The sequence below is a fragment of the Lethenteron reissneri genome, chromosome 12, assembly GCF_015708825.2.
Source record: "Lethenteron reissneri isolate LAM-NWPU_2019-01 chromosome 12, ASM1570882v1, whole genome shotgun sequence".
NCBI lineage: Eukaryota > Metazoa > Chordata > Hyperoartia > Petromyzontiformes > Petromyzontidae > Lethenteron > Lethenteron reissneri.
In genome coordinates this window covers 4,068,872-4,081,174 of record NC_083790.1, presented here as the reverse complement: position 1 = coordinate 4,081,174, position 12,303 = coordinate 4,068,872, and the positions used below count along the sequence as shown (strand labels likewise).

Here is a 12,303-nt window from a genome sequence, read left to right as displayed (position 1 = left end):
TGCCAACGCACGCGCTGAATAAATAATTGAGTTGACGGTCTTCGCCTGATCAATGATGACTCTTCACGCAAAAACACCAACGCGTTAAGTTCTTTTTAAATTTAATTTGGCTAAATTCCAGCTCTGAGAATTATACATATATAGGTTCTAATGCAATGCAACGCAACATCTAAAGTTTTTATGATTTTCTTGATTATCATTAAAATTAATGTTTAGTAGTGAATGAGCAATTACTTATTTTACACATTATGTGTGCTTGAATACAACACGTGATGTATTGAACAGTGAAGGTAAACAGGTAGACGATTGTCCAGTCACTTTGTTTCATTTGAAATAAATACTTCGAAGCAATTTGGAAACCATCGGATGGGTAATTCACCTTTTCATCGTAACAATGTAAACAAAATAAAATCCCCGGTGTTAATTTACGTTAACGGTGAAATCGTTTTCAAGTAACTTTTGATTTTTTTCAAAACTCCTGAAACATCACCGCACACACACACACACGGCGTAAATTCCAAAATCAATTGACTGCACAAACACAGCTGCGGTTAATTAAACTCGAAGATGTGGAGTTCACAGTTGTTAACAAGGGCTCCGGGCCCCCTTTTAAGAACGACAATTTGCGTAATGAATGCAAGAGTCGTCGCAGCGTTGTGTGTGCCCTCTCTACCGCGACGAGATACCCTCTCAACTCTCACACCCCTCTTCCATCGGCGTATCCGAGCCGAGCCACCATGGCACCTCTCATGGCACGGGTGGTATTTCACTGGCAATCATCGGTGCCGAACTGGAGCCAAACCCTGACGGGCTGGCCGGCGCGATGCATCTGCGCGTGCTGAAACATGGCTTCGGGCCCAGCCGGGCCAGAGGTGGAGGCTAAACGCCGCGGTCACTGCATGCTTCATCAACGGACACGCTCTAACACGGCGGTTACTGTGTCGTCGGCTCGGCCACGAGTTCGTTCGCTGCGCGCGAACGTCAGCAGCACGGCTCGGCTTGTGCAGTTGAAAAAAAAAAGTAAAAATAAAAAATCTACTTGCGCCCCCCCCCCCCCTCCGTGGTTCTCACCTGCAGGACAACCCAGCGAATGCTACGTCAAATCGTTCGGGGATCAGGATGATTTCGACGACACCGACGACGCCGTCGTGGAGAGCGAAAAGGGAGCGAGCGTCGGCTGGAAGGACTCGCGCTGCTCCGGGGGGCAGGCCAGGGGCGGCATGGGCTCGTGCCTGGCGATGGTGAACCAGGAGGTGCCGGTGGGCGAGCGGTGGGCCGCGAGCGTGACGGCGTCGCACGAGAGCAAGACGCACTGCCCGGCCCGCGCTGTCGTCGGCCCACCCGCCAACCCCGAGGTGTGACCGCTGGCGCTTGGCGCTTGACGCGCGACGGCCCCTTTTTGGTGACGCCACGATAGCCGAGACACTGTTTACAGGCTGCGTAGCCTCGTGGGTTGATACGCTCACGGATTCAACGGTTTCCGCGGTTGCCTGGTAATTGCTTTCGCAGGCAGTTAAAAACGTGTCATCCGCTTTAAATGTTCATGATTATCAGTGGATGGGTGATGCTGCATTCGCCGCGGTGTCCGTAATGACTGCATTGACGGCGTCACTTCACGACAATAATTATTTAGGAATCCATCACCATTCTTTCCCACATCGGTCACCAACCGTGTCTTGTCCAAGCCCCGCTTCCTTTTCTTTCCAGTCGGAACAATCCCTTTAACCTTTAACCCGCGAGCGTTGTCGATCAGAGCGAAAAAAATGAACGTTACCCTGTTTGATGACTCACCGATGTCCGATTGCTCGTTGCCGCCCAGCTGTGTGTGAGGGACCCTCTGGAGCTGCCCAACGGGGTGGCGGGCTGGGCCTGGTACCCGTGCAATCAGTCTCTCGCTGGCCCGGGCCACGCGGAGCCGCAGGGCCCGCAAGACGCGCCCAGCATCCCCGGTGGCGCCGTGCAGCCCGCAGGCACACACGCTGCCACGGACTCGCGGGGCGAACCCGAGGCCTTCTGGCTCAAAGTGAGTCTCACCGCACCCAGCACCCGGCCCATAGTGAGTCTCACCACAAAACTCGGCCCATAGTGATTCTCACCACAACACTCGGCCCATAGTGAGTCTCACCGCAACACTCGGCCCATAGTGAGTCTCACCGCAACACTCGGCCCATAGTGAGTCTCACCGCAACACTCGGCCCATAGTGAGTCTCACCGCAACACTCGGCCCATAGTGAGTCTCACCGCAACACTCGGCCCATAGTGAATCTCGCTTGGGGCCAATAAACCAAGTGACCCAAATAATGAAGAAATCTGTTTTTTTTCTCATATTTTGACCTCATTCCAAATGGCAGCTGATTAATTGAAATTAACAGGAGCCGTCTTAGACGACTTATCCGTCCAAAGACGTGGACATATGAACTTACAAACACTCGCGCGACACCGATTATCCGGTCAATGTTCTTCAACGCACGCTTTCACTTCGCGCCATGCTATCCAGTCTTCAAGATACATGAAAGAGAGAACCCGCCTGTCTTCGGGCTGCGCCGTTAATCCCGCCACGTGTTGTGCTCACCTCTCGCAGGCTTACTTCCTCCACCCAATGCAAGTCCTGGCGGTCGTTGTGCACTTAGCGAGCGACGGCTCCGGCGCCGCTGTTGGGGAATCCAACTCGATGAAGGTTTTCCTCATTGACGCTCATGACCGGAACCACAGTGTCGGTAAGTGATCCCGGCAGCAACTCTCGGTCAGCGCCTCACTTCACGAAACTCAATATCGTCGTGCGGCATGCGTGTGACGTGCACGGTGTGCGGTGACGTGGCCCAGCGGGAGCGCCTTTCGCCGCTCGTCGCAGAGGCTCGCGGTTCGAATCCAGCGGCCGCCCTGGTTAACCCTTTCCCGTGTCCGGGACGTCTGCAAGATGCAGGGTGCTTGTCCCGTTCACCGCTGAATCTCGGAACGCATGAGCGGTTGTGCATGAATTTTATTTAGAGAGGCGTAGCGCCGTTGTTTTTAAGGACATCGTACTCACCGCAGAGAACCGTAACGACACGACCGCCACTCTCCGATAGCCAACGCCAAACATGTGCCACACACCCCCCTCCCCGCATGGCCTTGTGCTAGCCTCGGTACTGATAAAGTTACACGTATCTCATCGGAATAGGAAAAGGTTAATACTGCTGGTGAAATAATATTAACGCTGCGTGCCGTCTGCTTAACGGTGGACGTTAGAGATCCCGTGACGCTATTCACAAGAGTGGGCCATTGTGTGCCGTATCACGGTCCAAATTTGACAAGTACACCGCAAGTTACTCAATTGGGATTCTACATTGCTGTTCATCGCCCCCCCCACCCCACCACTGGCAGCCTAATGCCAGTAGGTCACTCTTGTAAACGAGACTCATCTTAGTCTCTTGAGTTCCCGTCTGGTTGAACAAAATACCCTTGAAAGCCTCTACGTGCACGTACACAGACCTGTTGCCGATGCGCTGCTGGACGAGGGCCTCTGTCCGTCGTAACGTGCGCGTCGTGGAGGCTATTTGACCATACTTCGCCATGCTGGGGTCAGTCGGGGTCAGTCGGGGTTGGCGCAGAGGTTACGGAAAGTCTCCGTTTAACGCGCGGTGTTCACACAACGCGTTTTGACTGTTACGCGGTTCTTCTATTGGGGAACACTTTTTGCACAACGCTGATCGCGCACCGTTAGAACGCTGTTTCTGAGCGCTAAAAAACGAAACACTTTCTTGAGCTGCGTGGCTAAGCGGTATGATGCAGTTGCGTGTAATAATGCAGTACGTGGTTGTACCCTCATCTCAGTTCTTTGTCCCACCATGGCATGACCGCAGGATGATTTTTACAGCGCCAACGCGACTCGGTTCAGTAATTCCGCTCTCAAGGATATTTTTTTTGCTCGAACCGCGCCACTTTACAGAAACGCATCTTGCCGCGTGAAACGAGGAACTACTGCATAGAACAGCAATGGATGAGGCCTGGCTCTATACTGTCGTGGCACGTAGCCCCGCAACTCTGTGTGGCCACCTGTGTTGCAGGCGGTGGTCGCCCATCCAAGATCTATCCAGGTTCAACCCTTGCTTAGTTTTCGAGACTGGATGGGATTGGGTGCATTCCTGGATATTTGGTCATAGGCGTATGTGCATTGCATGCATACAAATCCGGATTATGAAGGTGCAGATTAATTGGTCTGGATTTGTAAAAACTCCAGACAACTGAGCAGAATGTAATAAAGCCTGGGGTTCGGGTTTTAAAACGTCTCGCTTTCTTCGAAATAATAACGTGCTTAGCTAACCAGAATTAATAATATAATGTAGAGCCCATTTCTGAATGAAGGTCTCTCCACACTTCTCAATCGTGTGGGTTGTTTGACCATACTTCACCAACCTGCTCAGTACAGAGTTTGGTGTAGGAGGGGGCCCCTAGGAACGGTTCAGATGTCAGCCACCAAAGTGGTGGGGTCCAATGGAGATGTCTTTAGCTGGGAAATAGAAGCACTTTAATGCTGAAAATATGCGTAAACAAAGGGCAGAATGCTCATATTAGGTATGGACACAGCTCGATAAGTGTGTCGATTTTAAGAAAATGTGATCTCTTCTAACTTTATTTTCAAAACAAGAAGTCGCTCACTGTTCTGATGTGGGAAGCTGCAGTGCATTCGATGGCCAGAGGGCCTCCTCTCGAGACACGTGACACGCTGATGACACTCTGGCTCCTCTCTAACAGGCACAATTATTACCGTCACTGTGACACCACTGCTCAGGCTGATAATGCAATCCGTATCACACACTAACGGCCATATACGATATGTGTACATATAGCTCGGAGACTTTTGACGATTGTGGGGCTTTTTTTTTAAACGAATAATAATGGGGGGGCAGCTGCTAATTGCCAGGTGTTTGTCCTGGGAGGTCGCCACGGCGTTTCTGAGAATTGAGGTTTTGGTGGAGGCTCGCGCGACGACGTGCCTTTTGGAAGCCGGTGAGTGAGTTTTGGAAGTTGAGGATTTGCCATTATGCACGCAGGCTGGTAGTTGCACCAACGGTCTCCCCTGGGCGTTGGGTCGGTGGGGAAGGAGGAGGTGGGGGGGGGGTCGTTGAAATATCCCCTTAGGAGGCTGTGGTGCCTTTTCTTCTCCTGCGTGATCTTTGAAGGCTGATGCTAGCCAGGCAGTTCCCCGCCCCACGCAACCATTAGCCGGTTTCGTTTTGTTGGGAGAGGAGGGTGAAGGGTATTTTCTGTTGCGGTAGAATGGGGGCAGCGGGCGGGGGTGGGGGGGGGAAGATTTTGGGGGGGTGGAATGATGGGGAAACATGGAAAAATGTTGGTGCTTAGGTGGCGGTGGGAGAGCGAGGACGAGAGCCAGCCGGTTGACTACGTGGCTCAACGTTGAGGCAGTTCAGTGACGATACAAAAAAAAACGCGTGAGGCCACCCTGTCAAGGTGCCTCCAGTGGATGAAGTTTGTGTGATAAATAATAATAATTGAGAGCACTTTGGAACTCGACTTGCTGGATGAAGGCCTCCCCAACGGTATGTCAATCACGGGGGGGGGGGGGGGGGGGGTTGAGTCAAAATAGACAGCGAAATTCCATGCCAGTAGCCCCTGCAATGTCTATTTAAGCACGTAAAGCTGAAAGAAAAATAGGTCACATAGCCGTGAGCGTAGGCTAATTGTGTGACAAGCATCCGCACTTGATATGGATACTCCGTTTTAATGTTAGTAATCCCTGTACGGTATACATTTTTTATAGTAAGTCCATTACACTTAACATTTGACAAACACTGACTATAAAGCAATACAGAATATAATTTATCCACGATTCATGAGTTGAACATAGCAATGAATGTAAATCGCCTTTGCTAATGTATAGCCCCTTCGCCAATTCACTGATGGATGAAGCTATCGGGGGGTTGTTTGGCTAAACTTGACGACGTGCGTCAGCGCTGGCTCGCTGCTGTCAACTATGGCTGGGAATAAACTCGGTTTTTTAAATGAATTCATAAACTAGACATGAATTTCCGATAAACCACAAAAAAACATGACTTATTTCACAAGGAAAACCAAAACTCAGTCCAAGGACTCTTTGTTTCAGCGGCGTTCCCACATTAAATGCCTTTATGTGAAGATGTCTTCAGCCTATCGATGAGTGTTCATGCATGCGAGGGAGAAACCGGAGCACTCGGAGAATTCCTACACGTGTGAGAGGGGGCAAAACTAAACTGTAACCCACATCCAGAAGGGTCAGATGGATATTGGTCCACACTTTTGCTTGCATATAGAGAGACTCATTTACTTATGGACATTCGACTTGCGAACTTTCAGAGATACGAACAAACCCGTCCGTGTATGTCCAGTTGCCCGTTCGGACCGAGAGTCGTACGTTCAACCGCCGCGCAATAGATGGCGGCGGTGGAGGCATCTGCATCTGCAGAACGTGAACAACCAGATGCCGTACAACGTGTTTTGGAATCGACAGGAGTAAAGTTGGACTTACGAACAAATCGACTTACGAACTGACCTCTGGAACTTAACTCGTCCGTTAGTAGAGGAGTCCCTGGAGTGCCATCGCCGCCCATACCAAGTGGGTTTCGCAACGACAGGATTTTGAGCGTTCCACCCCAATCCTCGCCTCCAGAGTTTCTGTATTACACTGGTCAACAAAAAAACTTTTTTTCTGTCCTGGACTTTTGCAGCTGTTTTAGACTAATTTCAGGGTGCAGATTCCAAATCTGATCTCAGATTTGCTCTATCACATCATTTTTATGCTATCGGCATACCCCATTTTCATTGATTTTACCCGAAATTAACTCTGTCACTTAAGATTGCAAGTTGTTGCGAGTCAGTGACTGCTTTAGTGTTAAAATATGGTGCTGTATTTTAGGATAGTGTGTTTATAACATCATTTTATGTAGATATCCACATTTATTTAATATTTTTCTTTTGCAGTTTTTATTTAAAATGCATAATTTGATATCTCAAAAACCTGATGTGATAGACAAAAATTGATGCCAGATTTGGAATCAGCACCCCAAACTTACCTTAAAACCGTTGGAATACCTTATGCCAGAAAAAGTGTGTTGACCAGTGTTATAGGCGTGCGTAGCGAACAACTTGCACTTACCACTCCAACATTGGACGTGTGTACGTTGAACTTCTCTCGCACCGTACGTAGCCAAACGTGCTGATTGTAGAGATGCGGGAAATATTGCCTTAGATACTTAAACACTTTTTCAAAAAAAAATCATATTGGCTGAGCAGATCCCTTGCCTAAATCGGCCACTGGCTTTTCCCTGGGCCAGGCTGCCTAAAAGCTGGAGCCAGAAGGGAGTGGGTGGGGGGAGAGTCACTTCTGCCCTTCCTCTACATTTTTAGTCATACACCATCGTTATAAATTGTAACCGCGTTCATTGTTACCTCCTTGATTGGTTTGTGTACTCAGTGATAATTGTGACTTAATCTGCCTTTTGGCCCCATTGTCTCTGTGAGGCCGCGCTGGGCTGTGTCGAGACTACGACGGTATTAACGGCCTCTTTTCCTCCTCATTTATCCCTGCTACTGTACTGGGCCCCACATCCAGATCCCTAAACCAACACCCACACACAGAGGCACACACGTTTGTTTGTTTTTCATGCCGTCTGTGTGCGAGTTGGCTTGTGGGTCAGCCTGCCTGCCTGCGTGCGTGTGCATGTGTGTGCATGTGTGTGTGTGTGCGTGCGCATGTGTGCATGTCGTGCCGGCCTTCATAGGTGCTCACTAATAGCACTTGCCCCAACGGTCTGTTAGAGGCTATCGGGTGGATCTTTGCCTTTATCTTTTGGGGATCGGTCGGTAGTGCACTGCACTACGAACCCGGCGAACCCGAGTTCGATTCCCGCTCACGGCCACCAACACCAGTGACGATTTTTTTGAACCGGTCCTGGACCTCCCCGAGGTCGACTCAGCCTCAAATGAGTACCTTGTGCGGTGTGTAAATTTCACCACTCACCCGCCCCCCCTCTCGTGGCCTTCATATGTGCTCCACGCTCACTGCACTTGGCCCCAACAGTCTGTTAGAGGCTACACGGGGGATCTTTGTCTGTGTGTGTGTGTGAGCGTGTGTGGGCGTGCGTGCGTGTACTTCAGTGTGCACTTATGGGAGTTTCACTGACGTCACAAATGGGGTTGAAACTAAAACAACGAGTCAAAAACGAACACATGTGATGCTTTCACAAATTGACGATGATTAATTCTGGGTGTCAATTTCGTCCAATTGAAACAGATGACATTAAAACCAAACAACGGGAGATCTTTCTCTCTCTCTCTCTTTGAATTTCGGTAACGGCAGTGCAGTTTTCTGAAATTCTCGAGGCATGCCTAGGCAAGTGAGGACCTGCCCCAGCATGCCAAAACTCAAGAAGAGGCTTGGATTTATTGTTGTTATTTTTTTTTATAAATTGAATTTGGCACCGTGCAAATATTCCCGTTTAGGATGCTCCTTCACTGTGGAGCCTTTGTTGTTTTCGAAATGTGAACACTTGGCTCTGCCAACGAAGCTATATATTTTTAAAAAATTATCTCAACAATTGACGTCTCTTCTACTATTTGTTTTGCAATAAAATATGGCACGCAATGAATCTTGCACAATTATTAAGAAGCACAAGCGATATCTGTGGGGGTGAGAACGGTGATGCACTGGGTCGTCCATTGCGTTATGAACCCCCGTAACCTAAGTTCGATTCCTAGCAATGGATAACATCAGTGGTGAGTGATATCGGAACGGGTTCAGACGTCATCCACCTCTCCACCACTCCAACTATCACCTTCGACCAATACTGAACAAGCATGGTGACGTATAATCAAACAACCTCCCAGGACTGGCTCAGACTTATCACTCGCCATCGATGACAACAACAGTTGGCTGGGAATCTAACTTGAGTTCGCTGTACCACTGCTCCACCTGCCAACAAGACATTTACGTATGGATATATAATACACACACCCCTTCACTATTCTACACTGACCAGCCCGATGAAGTATTGTCAAGCGGCATCCATGCCCGGCGTGGCTAGTGGGAGCCGTTCATCCAGCAGTGGATTACAAAGCCCCGTTAAGTTGCAGTCGTAGTAATACGAGTAAACAATAGCTACGCGTCCGCAAGCCCCCCCCCCCCCCGCGCAAAAAAAGTAAATCTTGGCTCCTTCGTCATGGATTGACTTTGTAGGGTCACTGACATTACAACTTTGTAGGGCCACTGACATTACAACTTTGTAGGGTCACTGACATTACAACTTTGTAGGGCCACTGACATTACAACTTTGTAGGGCCACTGACATTACAACTTTGTAGGGCCACTGACATTACAACTTTGTAGGGTCACTGACATTACAACTTTGTAGGGCCACTGACATTACAACTTTGTAGGGCCACTGACATTACAACTTTGTAGGGTCACTGACATTACAACTTTGTAGGGCCACTGACATTACAACTTTGTAGGGCCACTGACATTACAACTTTGTAGGGCCACTGACATTACAACTTTGTAGGGCCACTGACATTACAACTTTGTAGTGCCACTGACATCACAACTTTGTAGGGCCACTGACAATACAACTTTGTAGGGCCACTGACATTACAACTTTGTAGGGCCACTGACATTACAACTTTGTAGGGCCACTGACAATACAACTTTGTAGGGCCACTGACATTACAACTTTGTAGGGCCACTGACAATACAACTTTGTAGGGCCACTGACATTACAACGTTTTAGGGCCACTGACAATACAACTTTGTAGGGCCACTGACATTACAACTTTGTAGGGCCACTGACATCACAACTTTGTAGGGTCACTGACATTACAACTTTGTAGGGCCACTGACATTACAACTTTGTAGGGCCACTGACAATACAACTTTGTAGGGCCACTGACATCACAACTTTGTAGGGCCACTGACATTACAACTTTGTAGGGCCACTGACAATACAACTTTGTAGGGTCACTGACATTACAACTTTGTAGGGCCACTGACATTACAACTTTGTAGGGCCACTGACAATACAACTTTGTAGTGCCACTGACATCACAACTTTGTAGGGCCACTGACAATACAACTTTGTAGTGCCACTGACATCACAACTTTGTAGGGCCACTGACATTACAACTTTGTAGGGCCACTAACATCACAACTTTGTAGGGCCACTGACATTACAACTTTGTAGGGCCACTAACATTACAACTTTGTAGGGCCACTGACATTACAACTTTGTAGGGCCACTGACAATACAATTTTGTAGGACCACTGACATTACAACTTTGTAGGGCCACTGACATTACAACTTTGTAGGGCCACTGACATTACAACTTTGTAGGGCCACTGACAATACAATTTTGTAGGACCACTGACAATACAATTTTGTAGGACCACTGACATTACAACTTTGTAGGGCCACTGACATTACAACTTTGTAGGGCTACTGACATTACAACTTTGTAGGGCCACTGACAATACAATTTTGTAGGACCACTGACATTACAACTTTGTAGGGCCACTGACAATACAACTTTGTAGGGCCACTGACATTACAACTTTGTAGGGCCACTGACAATACAACTTTGTAGGGCCACTGACAATACAACTTTGTAGGGCCACTGACAATACAACTTTGTAGGGCCACTGACATTACAACTTTGTAGGGCCACTGACAATACAACTTTGTAAGGCCACTGACAATACAACTTTGTAGGGCCACTGACAATACAACTTTGTAGGGTCACTGACATTACAACTTTGTAGGGCCACTGACATTACAACTTTGTAGGGCCACTGACAATACAACTTTGTAGGGCCACTGACAATACAACTTTGTAGGACCACTGACAATACAACTTTGTAGGGCCACTGACATTACAACTTTGTAGGGCCACTGACAATACAACTTTGTAGGGCCACTGACAATACAACTTTGTAGGGCCACTGACAATACAACTTTGTAGGGTCACTGACATTACAACTTTGTAGGGCCACTGACATTACAACTTTGTAGGGCCACTGACATTACAACTTTGTAGGGCCACTGACAATACAACTTTGTAGGGCCACTGACAATACAACTTTGTAGGGCCACTGACATTACAACTTTGTAGGGCCACTGACAATACAACTTTGTAGGGCCACTGACAATACAACTTTGTAGGGCCACTGACAATACAACTTTGTAGGGCCACTGACAATACAACTTTGTAGGGCCACTGACATTACAACTTTGTAGGGCCACTGACAATACAACTTTGTAGGGCCACTGACATTACAACTTTTTAGGGCCACTGACATTACAACTTTGTAGTGCCACTGACATCACAACTTTGTAGAGCCACTGACATTACAACTTTGTAGGGCCACTGACATTACAACTTTGTAGGGCCACTGACAATACAACTTTGTAGGGCCACTGACAATACAACTTTGTAGGGCCACTGACATTACAACTTTGTAGGGCCACTGACAATACAACTTTGTAGGGCCACTGACATTACAACTTTGTAGGGCCACTGACATTACAACTTTGTAGGGCCACTGACATTACAACTTTGTAGGGCCACTGACATTACAACTTTGTAGGGCCACTGACATTACAACTTTGTAGGGCCACTGACAATACAATTTTGTAGGACCACTGACATTACAACTTTGTAGGGCCACTGACATTACAACTTTGTAGGGCCACTGACAATACAACTTTGTAGGGCCACTGACAATACAACTTTGTAGGGCCACTGACATTACAACTTTGTAGGGCCACTGACAATACAACTTTGTAGGGCCACTGACAATACAACTTTGTAGGGCCACTGACAATACAACTTTGTAGGGCCACTGACAATACAACTTTGTAGGGCCACTGACAATACAACTTTGTAGGGCCACTGACAATACAACTTTGTAGGGCCACTGACAATACAACCTTGTAGGGCCATTGACATTACAACTTTGTAGGGCCACTGACAATACAACTTTGTAGGGCCACTGACATTACAACTTTGTAGGGCCACTGACATTACAACTTTGTAGGGCCACTGACATTACAACTTTGTAGGGCCACTGACAATACAACTTTGTAGGGCCACTGACATTACAACTTTTTAGGGCCACTGACATTACAACTTTGTAGGGCCACTGACATCACAACTTTGTAGGGTCACTGACATTACAACTTTGTAGGGCCACTGACATTACAACTTTGTAGGGCCACTGACATTACAACATCGCTGACAGCAACACAGTACCAGCCACAGGAGCGGGATGTTCGTTGA

The 12,303-nt window shown here is 48.0% G+C and overlaps 1 protein-coding gene across 1 annotated transcript in view; it reads left to right on the top strand.

Moving 5' to 3' along the window:
* LOC133341666 (pappalysin-1-like) overlaps positions 1-12,303 on the top strand; it is a 168,833-nt gene that overhangs the window by 89,729 nt on the left and 66,801 nt on the right. The window contains exons 12-14 of the mRNA XM_061550258.1: positions 1,078-1,355; positions 1,820-2,023; positions 2,582-2,717. Coding sequence (XP_061406242.1) covers positions 1,078-1,355; positions 1,820-2,023; positions 2,582-2,717 — 618 coding nt within the window. The remainder of the gene's footprint in view (positions 1-1,077; positions 1,356-1,819; positions 2,024-2,581; positions 2,718-12,303) is intronic.